Here is an 18,946-nt window from a genome sequence, read left to right as displayed (position 1 = left end):
CTTTATGAAGTTGTTTGATATTACAGAGGTGTAGAGCAAGAAGTGGTACAATTAAAAGCAGCTTTGAGAAAATCCCAACCTAATCTTGCTGACATTAAACAAAAGGTAAATGAAAATGACATTTAACAATTTTTATGTGCACAACAACTCCTACATTTCTCAAAGAATTTCAATCAAACTTTCACCAAGTGTTCGAGTACAATCATAATATTGGGATTTAATAATTTGATCATTTTCGGCAGTTATGTCGCTTTGCCGTTTACAATTTTCGATGGACTCCAACCAGGTATTATTAGTGGTAAATTTGAATTTGTGACAATTCCATTTGTTTTTTAGCTCACCTGTCACAAAGTGACAGGGTGAGCTTTTGTGATCGCTCTTCGTCCGGCGTCCGTTCGGCGTCCGTCTGCGTCCGTCATCCGTAAACTTTTACTTTAAATGACATCTCCTCATAAACCACTAAGCCAATTTCATCCAAACTTCACAGGAATGTTCCTTTGGTGGTCACCTTTGAAAATTGTTCAAAGAATTTAATTCCATGCAGAACTCTGGTTGCCATGGCAACCAAAAGAAAAGACTTTAAATATCTTCTTCTAAAAACCCTAAGAGCTAGAGCTTAGATATTTGGCATGAAACATCTTCTAGTGAGTGTCTACCAAGTTTGTTCAAATAAAAGCCCTGGGGTCAAAATTGGCTCTGCCCCAGGGGGTCATTGATTTTCCCTATATGCATTTAGTAAAAACTTAAAAATCTTCTTTTAAGAACCCAAAGAGCTAGAGCTAAGATATTAAGCATGAAACATCTTCTAATGGGTGTCTACTAAGTTTGTTCAAATAAAAGTCCTTGGGTCAAAATTGGCCCCGCCCCAGGGGGTCATTGATTTTCCCTATATGCATATAGTAAAAACTTTAAAATCCCAAAGAGCTAGAGCTAAGATATTTAGCATGAAACATGTTCTAATGGATGTCTACCAAGTTTGTTCAAATAAGAGCCCTGAGGTCAAAATTGGCCCTGCCCCGGGGGTCATTGATTTTCCTTGTATGTGTATAGCAAAAACTTAAAAAATCTTCTTTGAAAAAAACAAAACAAATAGCTTAGAGTTTAGATACTAAGCATGAAACATCTTCTAGTGAGTGTCTACAAAGTTTGTTCAAATAAAAGCCCTGGGGTCAAAATTGGCCCTGCCACGGGGTCATTGATTTTCCTTATATGTGTATAGCAAAAACTTAAAAAATCTTCTTTGAAAAAACTCAAATAGCTTAGAGTTTAGATATTAAGCATGAAGCATGTGTCTGTGAGTGTCTACAAAGTTTGTTCAAATAAAAGGCCTGGGATCAAAATTGGCTCCGCCCCAAGGGACATTGATTTTCCTTATATGTGTATAGCAAAAACTTAAAAATCTTCTTTGTAAAAACCTTAATAGCTAGAGTTAAGATATTAGGCATGAAACATTTTCTAGTAAGTGTCTACAAAGATTGTTCAAATAAAAGCCTTTGTGTCAAAACTGGCCCTGCCCCAGGTGTGTCATTGTTTTTTAACTATATGTGTAAAGAAAAAACTTAGAAAAATCTTCTTTTAAAAAACCTAACAAGCTAGACCTTAGATGTTTAGCATGAAACATCTTCTAATGGGTGTCTACCAAGTTTGTTCAAATAAAAGCCCTGGGGTTTAAACTGGCCCTGCTCCAGGGGCCTATATACAGGTGAGCGACTTCAGGGCCATCATGGCCCTCTTGTTCAATCTTTTGATACTGTTTCACTAAACACATTTATGGTTTTGGGGAAGTCTAGTACATAATTTCAGCAGAAAATGGTTAAGCAATCTTGGCATTGAGTGTTTCTTTAGTAATCTATAACCCTTCCCCAACTAAATTTCTTAAATGTCCTGTACACATGGGTCTGCACTGGTTGCATGGTTAAATTTGTTGCCACAAGTACGCTTAGGATTAAAGCAGAAATATGAGGTCAGCTCTTGTTTTATGAATACCATAAACTAGTTAATAATATTTTCAGCTGTTTGATAAAGATGAAGAGATCGGAGAATGGAAAAGGAAGAATTTACAATTAACAAACAACTATAAAAGTTTAAAGGAAAAACTTGGAGGGATGGAGAGATATCTAGCAGATCTTCCAACTCTTGAAGAATTCACTAAAAATGCTGAAGATATATCCTTTTGATAAACAAATAATTTTAAAGAATTGCAGAACTTTAGATAACTGCTGTATATTTTGAAATTATTATTGGCAACTGAATTGTTTGAGTTTCTAGACAACACTTTTTTTAATGTACAAAAATTTGGTTGATTATTGTTTATTTTAGCTTGAATGTGGTCTTGTGACCTTTTTGGAGTCATCCCAATATAATTATTATAATAAACATAATGATACTGAAACAATTTCTTCCAACTTACATTTATTAGTTTAATTTCAAGTCTGCTTATTAGAAATAACCACTCCTGATGAGGAAATATTGTAGGACTTAAACCCACTGCCCTAGTGGCGAACTTCTTAACCTCTTAACTTCTGTTCTTCTAAAATCATTGAGGCGATTACTTACAAATTTGTGTTATTTGATGATTTATAATACAAAATGCTTGTAACATTGATTTTCATTGGATACTTGTGTTGTTTATATAATCTATATATAGCTCCTGTCAATTTATGAAGTAATTTTCTTGTTTCTGCTGTTTTACAGATTCTTTATAAAAGTGTCTGACATGTTATATGGTGATATATAGTAAGTTGATTGCTATATCACCCTCTCCTATATCACCCTCTCCTACATCACCCTCTCCTATATCACCCTCTCCTACATCACCCTCTCCTATATCACCCTCTCCCCTCTCCTATATCACCCTCTCCTATATCACCCTCTCCTACATCACCCTCTCCTATATCACCCTCCTATATCACCCTCTCCTATATCACCCTCTCCTATATCACCCTCTCCTACATCACCCTCTCCTATATCACCCTCTCCTATATCACCCTCTCCCCTCTCCTATATCACCCTCTCCTCTCTCCTATATCACTCTCTCCTATATCACCCTCTCCCCTCTCCTGTATCACCCTCTCCTATATCACCCTCTCCTATATCACCCTCTCCTAGAGGGTTTGGGTAACAAGATTACAGCCATTAATACAGAGCCATATAATCTGTCAGACATCTTTATAATTGATAATAAAAAAGGCATTAACAATTATAATGTAAGAGTTGTAAAGTTTATGGTTATACTTCCTTAATTATGTTCACCTTGCCTCATGTAATGAAGATAATGAATTGAAGGGATCACAGATAGCAGATCTAGAGGAGAAATTGAGGGATACAACACAACAACTATCTGAGAGAGATTCTACCATACTTGAGTTAGAAGGTAACGTTAATATATTTACAGTTTTGTATTACACTTCACCTCTTCATACTGTGTTATGCAAAAATGTCCTGTAACTTTTGGTGAAGTTAGAGATCACTGGGTCTCAAGTCACTGGTTAAGAAAAGATTTTTGCACTTTGGCTGTCAAGCCGTTATTAACTAATATGCATTGACAATTGTGCCAGGTTCAGAGAGCATCCATTGCCTCGAGAAATATTTTAACATGTATTAATAAAATTGTCTGTGAATGCACAGGGAAGCAACAATTTCTAGTGTACAAAATGAAGAAGTTATTGTTATAATATTCTTTTTTCAAATGCAATGGGAAATAATAATATCTAGCCTACAAGATGAAAAATGATTGTCCTTGATACATATTCTGTTTTTGTTTTTTTCTTCAAATGTACAGGAAAGCAAGAACAGTTAGCAAACAAGATGAAGGAGTTGACTATAGAGATTAGGAGAATTAAATCACAGGGAGAAGGTAAAGCTCTAGCTGACACTCAGGAACAGCTCGCAGAGACAAGAGAAATAAAAGATAAAGCTCAACATGATCTAGATAAAGCCAAAAAGGTAGGCCTTTACAATTTTTGTTTAAAAAGTATGAACACTATAGATTTTAATTTAGAATTTAGAAATGGTGATACATAGTAAAATGTTATGGTTTTGGTAAAATTGCACCGAGTGTTTAGACTTCATGTATTTGCTAGAATTTAATGACTTTGCACAGTTACATACTAATGTATAATGGTAATTTTTGTGCCCCCACTATAGGGGTGCATTTAGATTTACCCTTGTCCGTCCATCCATCTGGTCGTCCGTCCGTCTGTTCCCTTTTTGTGTCACACGTAACTCAAAAAGTAATTGACCTAGAGTCATGAAACTTTACAGGAATGAGGATCAGCAGGTGGAGTTGTGCACCTGGGTATTTTCATGTGGATATATTTAGTATTTTTAGAGTTATTGCCCTTGACTTAGTAAAATTTTACAATTTTCAACTTGTGTCGCACGTAACTCAAAAAATGTTTGACCTAGAGTCATAAAACCTTACAAGAGTGTTGCTCAGCATGTGTAGTTGTGCACCTGGGTATTTTCTTGTGGATATTTTTAGCATTTTTAGAGTTATTGCCCTTGACTTAGTAAAAATTTGCAATTTTCAACTTGTGTCGCATGTAACTCAAAAAATGTTTGACCTAGAGTCATGAAACCTTACATAAATGTTGATCAGCATGTATAGTTGTGCACCTGGGTATTTTCGTGTGGATATTTTTAGAATATTTAGAGTTATTGCCCTTGACTTAGTAAAAATTTCCAATTATCAACTTGTGTCGAACGTAACTCAAAAAATATCTGACCTAGAGTCATGAAACCTTACAGGAATGTTGCTCAGTGCTCAGCATGTGTAGTTGTGCACCTGGGTATTTTCGTGTGAATATTTTTAGTATTTTTAGAGTTATTGCCCTTGACTTAGTAAAAATTTACAATATTTAACTTGTGTTGCACATAACTCAAAAAGTTTATGACCTGTAGGCCTGAAAGTTTACAAGAATGTTGGTCAGTTCTCTTGTTGATTTATTCAGTATTTGTAGTATTGCCCTTTACTTAATACAAGATTTTTACAAAAGAAATATTTAACCTAGAGACATAAGATTGACAAATAGGTGGAGTGTGTGGGCACCTGTGTCTTATGGATCCATTTCTAGTTATAAGTCTTAAATTGTTAAAAATTAAAATATATTCAGATAAAAATACAATGATCTTATCACAAAATCAATCCAATTTTCACTTTGAAGTAATAATTACTCAACAGATATTGAGTATGGTCAGTTTTATGAGTATCAAATTTTAGTAACTTATGTTTTTATAATTTTTGTTTTTCATTTGCATGCATAAGATAAATGTTACATCATGCCTGTACTGCTTTTTACTGTGGTTATATTTGAGAGATTATTGTACTTTGTATTGCATGTAACTAGGAAATTGAAGTAAGTGTAGCTTATACCATAAACATTCACAGTATCTACTACATATACTGTTAAAGCAGATATTTTTGTTACTAAAGTTTATAACTGACAAAATTATAACTATGCTTATAAAGTAAGGAAATATGAAGTTTAGGAATTTAGACTTTGAAGACTGGAGGTTTTTGTCACTTTTCACTACATATTTGATATGGTTAAATGAATCCATATTTAAGTGCAAAATGCTCATCTTGTGGGTTTGTATTTTACATTAGCTGTACTAACCGGGTCTGTCTGTTTAGATCAATAGGGAGAATGTTAGAGTTGTAATACAGAGGTCACTGGTTTGATGTTCCGGCAAGGCAAAATTTTTTCAAATGGTCATTTTACGCTCACCACTGATTTAGATATCATGTGGGTTTAGTAGATTATGTAATTTAACGCATGTGATTATTCTTCAACAGCCTGTTTTAGATGACATTCCCCCACTGCTGTATCAGACATGTTTCTTTCTTTTGACAAAAAAGTGCTAAATGAAAAATAGTAGTTTTTGTAACTTTTATTTGAAATATAATTGACCTGTAATATGTAAGAAAAAGAATTAAACACAGGCTTTTGTTACAGACAGATATAATTTAGTGGAAAATGGCAGTCTTGTTACCATTGCAAACAGTTACCCTCAAGCTGGATTTTCCAGTCTGTACCGGCAGCCATTGTAAGATTCTTATAATACAGCACAGGTGTAAATACTAGATAATCCAGTCTGATATTCAAAACACAATGAACAATATCTTTTTTATTACTAGGACAAGGTAGAATCATTGTAATTACAAAATGGGGAATTGTAAATAAATATTCTGATGAAACATTCCTGACAAGAATATCTGCTTTAAGAGTATGACCAATATTTATAGCAATATTAGTATTAATACTATTATATAGCTAATACTAAATAGGGTATACATGGAATAAAACCTCAACCCATTTGCATGATCCAAGAATATATAGAAATTAAGGTAAAGGAATAGTATAAATTTTTAGAAACTGATTTTTCCATTAAAAAGTCTCTATTCTTTGTGATAAAATGTCAATGTTAAACTGCTCTCATATTAAATGTCCATGTGAAACTTATTAAAAAAATTCTTGAAATTTTGGGTATTGTCAATTAAAATAGAAAGAAAAAGAAAATTAAAACTTGGATTTTATTTGAACTGGGATGACCTATCAAAGGACATAGTATCATTCATGTATTTGATAACTTGCTTTATTTATATACGGTGTAAATTTCATCAGTTTTAACTCATATGTTTTGAAGAAAAAGTCAAGTTATTTTGATTGCTGCATGGTCTTCGCTCAAAATCTTTAATGTAGCCAATTATTTAAATAGGTATCAGCACCAAACTGGAATACTTGCTTAACATGACAAGGTGTAGTTGTAGGACAAAGGACATTATTCTAAAAACTATATTTTAGAAGTTATGCCCCTTAGTTTTGTTTTTTTTTGTCAAAATTGTTTATTGATAGTCTGCCCTTAACAGACAAGCTTTAATGCCACAACTTGTGCCAATTTATTGCTTTTGTTTATATAGGAAATCTTATATAAGTTATTATGCTTTAACAAATATACAATATATATGTATATATACTAACATATAAATATATACCAAGCAGGTAGAGCCTGAGATGACATATAACCTGATTATATAGACCATATCTTTACAATAAGGATGAACTTTATTTCAAGTTTTCTTTTATTTAGAGGTGTTTTTAAATTTTGAAAGAATGTTTTGGTATCCAAAAATGATAAATTATATGGCCTTTTCATTCTGATGTGGTCTTTAAATGCAGGTTTGACTCTGTCATGTATGCTTAAAAGCTACACGCTTCTGATGAGTAAAGAAATATACAAATATCAAATTTATATATAATATACTACTGTATTATTAGTATACTGGTATAAAAACCCTAAAGGTATAAATAATTTCTAGACATAATGTGACACTTTGCTTGCTGTGTATGGAGTATGACTATATTTACTGTTTTATTATCATATTCCTACTAACTTAGCTCAGTAGGAAGAGCATCAAGTTTGAAATCAACGGGTTGATAGGTACATCCTCGGCCATTGCAAAATTTCACCATTTCTACAGTCTCTCGCGACTGATTCACAAGTCATGCGGGATTAGTCAGTTCTTTGCAGAGAAATTGGCAATTATTTGTTAGTTTTCTTGGAAAGATGTTATGTGGACCGACTAAAACTGTGTTAAATCAAGGCAAACAAACTAATTTAAGATATTAATTCCATGTAAAAAGGATTCATAAGAATGATTATTGTATACAAAATATATACATACTGATACATTTAATTATATTTTTATTAAGTCATTTACATGTATTAATAATGATTCTGACAAAGGTGTATTGGGGTCTAATAAACACTTAACTAATAAATCTGAGAAACTATACTCTTGCTTATTCTCCATTAAAACATATTAATATTTAACTACAGTCTGATTCTGTCATAAAGGAGTTTTCATGGTTGTGAAAGTGATAGACTTTGAATTTCTGGCCCTTCATGTTCTTTTGCTTTGAATCATCCCTGACACTCAAGTTTCCAACTAAGTTACAGAAGGTAGATGGTGATAGAAATAATACACTGACAGGCACCTGAGTTAACCCACCATCAGTAATACATGAGTCCTCATGACATGTTTTATGTGTAAAATAAATATGTTAAGAAATGTTAAAATTATCATCACAAATTTACCGGGGAAAAGTGTCTACATGTTCTGTCTGTTCACCTTGGCCTCTTACATATAAATAGATTTAATTATTATGAAATCAATTTATCTGTCTAATTTTTCTTGTCTGAGAAATACAATAAGCATAAGAACCAATCAAATGTAGGAATAATGCCGAATGATATATAATATTGTTTTACGGAGCTTATTTTAGTTACTTGATAGTAGCTGTTAATGTTAATGTTTGAAATTTGGTTGTCTGCTGAAGTGAAAAGTTAATGGAAGTTTCTGGAAACTTAAGTGAAATTTTGCCATAATATGTCTGGTTTGTGATGCTGTAAGGTTATATCTTGTAGCTAGCAACATAAATGATGGCCAGAGATAGAATAAAAGGTCATTAAGACTTAGTAAAAACATTATTTATTTTAGCCGTGTCTATAGCACTTGGAGAGAGCTTGTGGCTAACAGAACCATCTTTAAACTAATAATAGCTAGAACTGGTGTAATTTAAAAAAAATTGAGGATACAAGGATCTGTTGGTTTCAGTGGGTTTAGAACCACAAGGCTACCACTTCCCTTGCATTTAAGCTAGACTTATTGATAAGACTTAGTGTGATACAAAAAATATTTTAGTTTGATTGTGTATGAAGCTATAAACACAGTGTGAGCAGTGAGTGTAGGAACCAACGGTTTGCCACTGACTGGGTTTCAATCCTACAAGGCTAGCAATCTTTATAATACTGTCTGATGCTTCATAAAAAATCAGCTGATGATGAAAAATTGTTATTGACTAACGCAAAGCAGATAGCAAAAAACGAAGACAAATTTCTTTGAGGTTACATGTACATGTTTAACCTAATTATCATTCAAACATACATGAATTTTCTATGATGTTGTGCTGTCATAAGTGTTACTAAGTGCTTTTATATACTCTAGGAGTTATATACCTTTTGAAATTTACAATATAATAATTTACATATACTTTCATTAAACGTTCTCAATTAATAATATGATATGGTATTAAAACAAATCCACTTATATTTATAATATTCTTTCTTGTTTTCATTAATTCAGGTTTCAGTATAAATTCATTTTGTAATAAAACATAAGCTGATATAATAACATTTATTTGTCTAGAAATTAATTAAAGAAATTTTTTTAAATATTTTTCAACTAAAAATGTTCAATTTCACAACATTGATATACAAATGTCAAATGGATGATTTAAATCTTATTAAGATTATTTAAATTGGTGTGAAAGCCTTGACTCACAAAACTGTTAGATAGGAAGTCTTTTGAAGGCAAGGTATCTTGTTGGTCGAATGATTAGGCTTGTTGACAAAGAAACTGCTATGGAATAGGTACAAATGTTGACTTTGATTTGAGAAAGCTATCCCCTTGTCTTATAGAAGGTCCCTAGTTTTATAAGGTGCTATCCAATGATACATAGAGGTGCACTGAAGACTTTTGTATATTATTTTACAGAGCAAAGTGGTTTGATTTCTTGTTTGAGAAACCAATAAATATAATTAATGTAAGAAGTTCATTCCAGCCTAACCCAGACATCCCATTTGCTTATTTATCAAAATTAATCCATAACTCAAATAACTACAAGTACAAAAGATAATATCCTTTGGCTAAATTAGTTTATTCAGAAGAAATTCTTCAATGAGATTTATGTGTTGTTTTATAATAACATCACGGAATTTCTTCATTTATTCCTCATATAGCAGAAAAAAATGATACCGTAATTCACTTATTATTCTGATCTTTTTGCCTGGAATTTTTAGGAACTGAAAAAATTATGGTTATTTTTAGTTCAATTTTGTACAGTTATTTTGAAATATATGGAGAGCTGACATATCCATCCAAGCATCACACACTTGACTTCTAAGATTAATCTTAGAATGTCATTTCAAATCTGTTATATAACATTCTTCTTATTATCTCCACTACGCAAAACAACATTGTGACTTGTATTTAAAATAAAATAACGGTATTATACCATTGGAGAGGTGATACCATGATTATAGCGTAAACTTCACTGTTGTTAACAGTACATGATTGTATGGTAGCTACTTCTTATACCTAAAGTGATTGATTTTGATTCATTGTTAACTTACTGAATTAAATTGGTTTTCTGACTATACTAGCTTACAGAATATATGTGGCCATGCTCAGATTTTTCTGTCAGTTTGAGTCATGAAATAACCATAAGACCCTGTTCTCAAATACACTCATTTGGGGTTCATAAATTTACCCCAAAATATGTTCAGAACTCTTCAGAAGTTTTTAAGAACTTTGGGATATATATTCATAACTAAAAGGGTATAAACTTTAAGAAATTTGAAATATGTGGTGGAAACATGGTATATATGATCATTGTAAAAATACCAACCCAAAAACAAATATTACTTATATAATTATACAGTTACTTGAAGTAAATCATCGTCGCCTGAGACAACTGGAAGCCAAACATCAGACTGAGTATCGCCAGGTACAAGAGAGGCTTGCACAAGAGGAAGAGTCTGTCGTAGCTCTTAGGGAGGAAGCTCGACTGAAGGAAGAGCAAGTGGCAAAGTTAAAAAGATCTATCAAAGACGTAAATTTCTTATTTTATCTATATATATAAATAACTTCAAAAGTGTTAAAGATGTGTGAGACAGTTGTTAAACATTGCCCCATACATCATCTCAGCATTGTTACATGTTTCTTTCCTTCAAGATCATTGATTCCAATACTTTCAGTGTTTCAATTGAGATTTGAATACAGCTTAACTAACCTGAACTGACTCAATAAAACCTAGTCTACAATTTCCCAACCGATATAATATCTTTTGTTGCCACTGCTATCAAGGGAACTTCATCTTAGTTGGTTTATTTTAGATTGTGTAATTTATTAGTATTTGCAGAATAATTGAAATGTTAGTATGAAATTATATAAATTTTCTTAATATGTTATTAGATCCATGCATGAAAATATTCTCTACACTAGATTATGCCAAGTCAATAAATTAACAAAATACACAGAGTTTGAAAAGAACATTGTCTAAACTTTACATGATTGTCTTACAGTTTGCAAATAAAAACCAAGATCTAATGGAGGAATGTCTGATGTTGAAGGAGACATTAAAACAACACGAGCAGGCGAGTGAGGACGAGGGACAGAAGTTACAGCGACGGTTTGTTCAGGAAATGAGTGTTTGCTTCTCAGAGTTACAATCCCTGGTAGAGATCTGTGTACAGCAAGCAGAGGGCAGGGAACCAAATATTTCATTATTGCTGGGAACCAGAGGTACGTTCTTTTCTTAGAATTTCTTCTGCTTCAAAAATCCAATGAAGATATTGTGATTGTAATGTCATTTTTTTCCAGCTCATCTGAATTCAGAGTGCTCATAGATCAGCTTTTGTGATGACCTGTTGTCTATAGTCTGTCATACATCATTACCCACAATATCTTATATAGGCGTTTCCAAATCACATGTTAAATATTTACCAAACTAGACAAGAATGGTCCTTAGGTAGTCTTCAATAGGAAAAGGTTATACAGTATAGATTTGTTATGTTTTATATTTGCAGACTCATTGGATGAGGACGGGGCATCAGGAGGATTTAGAGGTGATGAACAGTCATTGAAACATTGGTTCTCTAAACTAAAGGAACTGCGGTCAGAGGTGGAGAAAGTTCGCAACATGATGTGTAACAAATATGCCAAAGATATGGGGGATAACATCAACTGTGCTACACAGTAATGTCAGGGGATCAAGGTCACAGGGCTTTGACTAAAAAAAGCTGAGCAGTTGTAGATTGGATTGTGGTGTCAATACTGTGAGAACTATAGGAACATCGTGTTTAATTTATATTATTATGTCCAAATTGTTTATTCTTTGATCTTCAAAACTTTATGAGGTCAATTCAGTAGAAGACCCTTACTTTTATAGGGGTCAGAAGTTAAAAGGTTGCAGTTAACTTGAAGACACAATTGTTTGATTCATAACTTGAGTGGTAAGAGTTGGAAGTGAATATTTTTTTTTAAATACATATGATATTGTAGCTGTTTATACAAGTTTATTTATATTTTATATTGTTTATTTAAGTGTGGCCTAATAAACTTTTAAGGACATAAATCAGATGAGCCTAAATTTTGTTACAGAAGAGTGAGTTTATCTTGGAAAGTTATTCCAATTGCTTTCCTATATTAGCTTCAAGTACATGTATGTACGACTGTTTCATTGCCTCTCATATTGAAATAGTCTTAAATTTCAAAACTATTCATTATCAGTAATTTGTTCTGAAATTGCATTTTACTTCATGATCATTCCATTCCATCATTTATTATATACAATATCTGAGAAATCTTGTGTGCCAAATACTAAATGCTTTATACCTCTAATGGATGAACACAGAGTAATATTTATTGATATGATGCTTTTAGAATAGGAATTTTGAAGGTTTATTTTGCAATTATTATCCAATAAACTTGGTGTATTTACAATAATAGCAGTAATTTACTTAGAGCAAACAAACTAGAAGAATTGAAATGCCAGAAAATTTAGCTTCAAATGCAAAATATTCATTTCTCCAGATAAACAAATTAAAAAAAAAAACCATCAAACTTAAAAAAGTATAACTCTTCATAATTTACATGCTATGTACAAAATTTGGCCAATTTTATTATTTTTATATCCATATTTCTATGCCAATACATAGTGAATATTGAGCATTTTTTGCATTTTTGACATTACATGTACATATGTATTTAGATAAGTTTGGATTGTAAGCGCATAATGCTAGCTTGATTTACGACTGTATTTGTTTATCTTACAATATTTCTACAATTTAAAAGACTTCCTAAATTTTTCATAATAATTAGTAAGAATCTTGGGGTGTGCAGCTTGAAAGTGGATTGATCTATAATTGGCACAATTTCTATAATTATTTCAAATATTGATTAAAACAATAGGAATGTATCTTTCGAATATTCATATTAAATATTTTTAAAAAAATGTTGATAGAGTTGTAAGTGATTTAATATTAACATTTACATGATAAATAATAATATTTTATTCTGGAACAATTTATTAAATGTAATTGCGGAGTGTGTATCTCACACTTACCAACAACATGTATATATATTTCTGTCATGGTTTAGATTGTTGACTTCAAAACAACTTGCCCCTTGCTACTGTAGGTTCAGATCCTGCTAGAGATTCTTGATTCTTTCATGTGAGAAAGCTATCCAGCTAACTGAACATTGTAGTTTTACTCAGGTGCCTGTTCTTGCCTAAAATAAAGCATGGAGGAGCGTCTGAGGTTAAAGCTAGAAAGTTGCCATATGACCTTTAGTGTTGGTGTAACGTAAAACCTTAAAGGCCACCTTCCACACTGATCTTTACAAGACTGAAACATTAAATGCTGGCATCATAACAAATGTTAGTGCATTACAAATCTTCATACTTGTATTTTTATGATTTTCTTTTCTCACAAGTAAATTTCTAAGGCTGAACAAGAGTTATTTGTTAAATTATCTAACCATGTGAAAATGTAAGACATTACTGAGTCTGTTTGATTATTTTTTACTTTTAGACGAGAATATTTATGTAGATGTAAAAACATAGTCTGGTGTATAATGAGAAGATAACAGAATAAAAAAAGAGACCTATTACTTAAAATAGTTTGATAGTTTGAACAGATTTATTGGATAATATTTGCATTGTATAGTATTGTATTATATGCTTGTTTCATAAATTTGATTTATTGTACAAATATTGTTTGTTATTATGATATTATATTGTGTAATTTGTGTAAGCTCAATGTGTGTGTATATAATTTACTGTTGTAATACAGACAGTACAACATTTATGTTTGATTATGATACATTCTGAAAACCTGCCAATAAACTTTCAGTTTATACAACAATAATGTTCTTCTTGAAATCAACAACACGAGCAGTTTCAATGTGCAGTATTTATTAAAAGTGGCGAGATAACAATGATACTTGTTATTCTGAATCGTACAGATGATATTTCATTGATATGGAAATATATGGAAAATAGGGAGCTGTGCTGATGTTTTAATATCAGTAACCTTATAAATCCTTGGAGAAAAAGGACTTCATACATTTCCAGACTAATTTACTAGATTACAATATTTTTATGGGTTTTTGTGTTTTGTACCAAAAGGTTATTGATTCAGCTTTAGCTAGTTTTAAGATACAAAACACATATAATGTTTGTAACAGTCTCGTACATATTCAATAAAATGTCTGGGTCTAAGTTTGTTTATTATGTAACATTGTCATACTAACAGATATTTTTTTGCCATTAAAAGTGCCATACCGTCCCAGTATTTACCAAAAAAAACACGGCAATATTGATTTTACTAATGCTTTTTCTTTCTAAAACTGGTACTACATCTCCAATTCTTCAAAATTAACAACATTTTAAACATTATCTTCACTTTGCTTAATTGAAATTACTTGTTTCATTTTTTTTTCATCTGTAACTGACAAGGAAAATGTTATTTGAATCAGATAAGATTTGTTTGACATTGAAGTCTGTCTGGCTGTTTCAGATAGCAGTGATTTAATTTCTTCACTTGTAACACATCTGTGAATTCCAGAATAATTTATTCATTACATGGGATTTAAAAGTAAATATTTTATATGACATCCGCATTTTTCGAGAGAAGAGGTACTCTTTGTAATTTATTTCTGATAGAGATGGGATTATCTGATTATTTTGTCATACCATGATTACTTGCCAGTATCCTCGATCACTTGAAACATTGGGAATCCAAGTTTTGTTTTAGAATCAGCAGTATTTGGATTTTATTCTATTATTAGATTTGATTTAAATAATATAACAGCTAATTTTTATGTGCAGAAAATGATGTCAGTTGAGGCTGTTAAGGTGCTCTTGTTTGGGGATTGGTGGGGGTATTTTAAAATTTTGATAAAACTAATATTTTGAATACATGTATAGAAAGGTGATCAAACCTTTACAGTGAATAGTGGTGTATCAGTCAACAAATAACAAGACAGACCTGGTTTATTTAAGATATTATTGTACATATTTTGAAATCTATGTAAACTTTGGTACTAATATACATGTACATTTTATCGTATGTTTTTGGAATGGAAACTTTATGTTTATGAATAGTTTGTACATGTACCTTGTGTAAATAGTGTTGTTTATATAAGTTGTATATAAAGAAGTTTAGTCTGTGATAAAAGGATCTCAGTGTTCACTCAATCTGTCTCATTTATTTGTTCCTTACAAACTTATTTATACCCTGTATATATATAGATGCTATTATGATATGCTTTCCTATATAATGTGCTCACCTTTATAGTATACAGTCTGCATATAAAGTTTAATGATAATTATAGTTTATTCTTTTTAATGATATTTAATTTTTTTACTGTATATTCTCTAATAAACGCTACTACCTTTATAACAAATTAAAACACAACTGGTGCTGCTAGTTTATATAATCAAGCAGAAAACAACACAAATATGGTAAACATTCTTTTTATTTGAAGATATTTAACTTTTTGCAATATAATAAATGCCACCCTTTTGGAAATGTAACATCCATGGAATATTTAATTAGTCCCCTACCTGTTTACCTGAGGGGACTTTAGGTTTACCCTCCGTCCCTCTACAAAACTGGATCCGTAACATCCATGGGATGTTTAATTAGTCCCCTACCGGTTACTGGAGAGTACTTTAGGTTCACTGTCTGTCAGTCCCTCCGTCCACAAAACTGGATCCCGCGATAACGCAAAAAGTACTGAAAATATTTTTATGAAACTTGATATATGGATAATGGCAGTATGGAGATTATGCACGTCTTTTTCTTTTCTTCCTATGTTGAAAATTTTGGTTGCTATGGCAACAAATAGACTGAAAATTTTACACATTAACTGGATCCAGTAATAAGGCAAAAAGTACTGGAAATATTTTTATGAAACTTGAAATATGGGTAGATGGCAGTCTGGAAATTATGCACATCTTTTTCTTTTCACCTTTTTTGAAAAAAAATTGGTTGCCATGGCAAAAAATAGGCTTAAAACATGGCAAATATAACAATATTTGTGATAAGTCAAAAAAAGCTGAAAAGTTTTATATGAAACTTATGGATAGATGGTAGTATGGAAATTATACACATCATTTTAATCTTGACTATAGGGAGTATATTGAGAGCTGTCATACTTAACAAACGTCGGCAACCTCGTCAAGATTTCTGATTCTAGTTTTTAGGCTTTTTCACTATAAGTTCTTTATTTCTTAAGGTATTTATTTCAAACTTCAAACATAAGTTTCTGGTCATCAACCACATCATATGTGACAAGGTTTTAACTCTAGCACAAAAATTATCAGAATTGCCTCCCTTGAACTTACATGAAAAAAAAATGTTTTTTTTTTAATAACTTCTTTATTTCTTAATGTATCTTCTTCAAACTTCATATATATGTTTCTTATTATCACTCAAATCATTTGTGAGAAGGTTCAATACTCTAGCAAGACTATTTCCAGAATTATGTCCCCCTTGAACTTAGATTTTTTTTCGAGAAATTGGTATATTTTACTCCAACTTCTTCATTACTTATAGGATTTACTTCAAACTCCCACATCATAATAATATGACAAGGTTTATAAATCTAGCATCCTTATTTCCAGAATTATCTCCTTCTTAAACTTTGAATTTTTCTTATTCATTCTTTTAACTTTCTTTTACTTCAAATTCAAAATAAACATTCGTTATGAACAGCTTCATCCTAAACATTCGTTATGAACAGCTTCATCCTAAACTATATGTTTCTTTGTTACACTCACATCATGTATGACATCTTGGATCTTTATTTCAAGAGTTATCTCCTTTAAGAATTTGCTTTTAATAATATTATATTTTGGTAACAGGGATATTTAAAAAATTAACTTTAGAGTGTCCTTCAGTCTGTCTGTTCATATAAACTGTTTCCTGAGATCACTATTAAAGAACTTTTCCAACAAATTTACTTAAGATAGAGAAAAATTGTAACATTAGTGAATGGCCAATGGCCCTTCAGAATGTTGCTGGGGTTCTAACTGGTAGGGGACTTATGGATTGCTTGCAATACTATGATAATTGCTTGTTATTGGAGGATATTAGGTATAGTATAAAAGATGGATCCTGATTTACACAGATATGCAATATGTAATGTATGTTATTAATTACATTAACCAAAAAAAGTAAACAAAGTTTTTGCTCTAACCTTAAACCTAAGATGAAAAAAATACCATAAAAATCAATGTTTTGTATTTTTGAAAATTACAATACCTGTTAGTGGGCAGCGGTACCTGTCTTGTAGGCAGCAAAAGTGTTAATAGATCTGAATTAATATCCCCCACCCTCTTTTTCCCCCAGACGGTGCATACCTTACTGTTACCTGACCCTCATCTCCCAAAATATGCAGATCCAAAAAATGGAAGCTGGACATATAAAATCATAAAGTAATATGTAAGTTATTGTATTTAAAGATACCAACAAAACTAAAAATCGCCATCAATACTATAGTCAGGTGGTCATTTTCACGAATGATCTTGAAAAATAAACATTTTCATGAAAATATTTTTGATGAGTTTTAAAGTTTAATGTCTCAGCAACCATATGCTCTAATTTGTTTCTTCCAATTTGGTGTACAATAAAAAATACTTGTCCATTTACATATTATGGTGCTCGTTGCACAATTCTGCATTACTTTTGCACAATTCTTGCGTTATTTGCACAATCCTGCATTACTGGATATACACGGTGATTTAGTTTAATTTTGAAGCAGGACCAGTATGCATATTTTGCAAGGTCAAGGTTAATGCATAATGATACGGAAAATGTACTTCATTTTTTGTGGATGTATAGTCAGTATAAATTTATAAACATAATTAACCTCGAACTATTTCTCATTTTTGAAATTGTTTATTTTTTAATACCCCAGTATGAATTCAACATTTTTTGTGCAAGCACATGTATATCACTTACATCATGTTCTTTTTTGACTGCAAAAGTTTATGTTTCATATGTTTCATGACTTTGAATGTAAACAGATTTGACTGACGTCTTTAAGAAATGCTGAGTAAACAAAATTTTACTGAGAAAATGGGTTTAAATTTGTGTGTAACAATGAATATTTGCTTGTATTTTATTGTAGATTAGCATATGTTTGACATTTATTAGTTACATTTCTCTTCTATATGACAAAGCAAGAAACTTTATTTCCATTTATTGACATTTTCATCAAGCTACAGTGAACATTATATATAAACATATTCTATTTGTAGAACATCAAAACATATTTCCTCAAAGTATATCAAAATATTTTTGTTTAAGTGACATATCTCGCATATTTCTTTACCCTATCTAGCTCATGTCATAACATTTGTTATGTAACATAATTTAAAATTTTCATACAAGAAATGTAAATAAAAATGGAGAGTTTGAACAATTGGTAGTTGCTTTTTTTTATGATATTTATATTATGAGTCAATTCATTCAGCTTGCATGTGTGAAATCATCAAAAACTCAGTTTGTATCACTTGCCTGTTTTTTATGCCACCGCAGCATCTGCGATGCGGTGACATAGAGCGATTCATCTGTGTGTGTTTGTACATGTGTTCTATAGATTATATAGTAAACTTAAAAAATCTTGTGCAAAACCACTAGTCGAATTTCAACCAAACTTGGCAGGATTGATCCTTGGGTGAAGGGCTTCCAAAGTTGTTCAAAGAATTTCATTCCATGCAGAAATCTGGTTGCCATGGCAACCAAAAGGAATTATAAGAATAAATTTTAAAAATCTTCTTGTAAAGACCCAAAAGGCCTAGAGCTAAGA

General features: G+C 31.5%; 1 protein-coding gene across 2 annotated transcripts in view; it reads left to right on the top strand.

The window, feature by feature from the left end:
- LOC132716337 (centrosomal protein of 85 kDa-like) overlaps window positions 1–18,559 on the top strand; it is a 51,711-nt gene extending 33,152 nt beyond the window's left edge. For both annotated transcript variants that reach the window (XM_060699587.1, XM_060699588.1), the window contains exons 8-14: window positions 27–105; window positions 2,013–2,165; window positions 3,253–3,373; window positions 3,782–3,945; window positions 10,506–10,676; window positions 11,149–11,368; window positions 11,653–18,559. In XM_060699587.1, the coding sequence (XP_060555570.1) occupies window positions 27–105; window positions 2,013–2,165; window positions 3,253–3,373; window positions 3,782–3,945; window positions 10,506–10,676; window positions 11,149–11,368; window positions 11,653–11,825 (1,081 nt within the window). In that variant the 3' untranslated portion in view covers window positions 11,826–18,559. The remainder of the gene's footprint in view (window positions 1–26; window positions 106–2,012; window positions 2,166–3,252; window positions 3,374–3,781; window positions 3,946–10,505; window positions 10,677–11,148; window positions 11,369–11,652) is intronic.
- The last annotated feature ends 387 nt before the right edge of the window (window positions 18,560–18,946 follow it).

The sequence above is a fragment of the Ruditapes philippinarum genome, unplaced genomic scaffold, assembly GCF_026571515.1.
Source record: "Ruditapes philippinarum isolate M1 unplaced genomic scaffold, ASM2657151v2 ctg81_1_1_1_1, whole genome shotgun sequence".
NCBI lineage: Eukaryota > Metazoa > Mollusca > Bivalvia > Venerida > Veneridae > Ruditapes > Ruditapes philippinarum.
The sequence above is the reverse complement of the archived record's forward strand: the minus strand, read 5'-3'. Positions and strand labels throughout refer to the sequence as shown.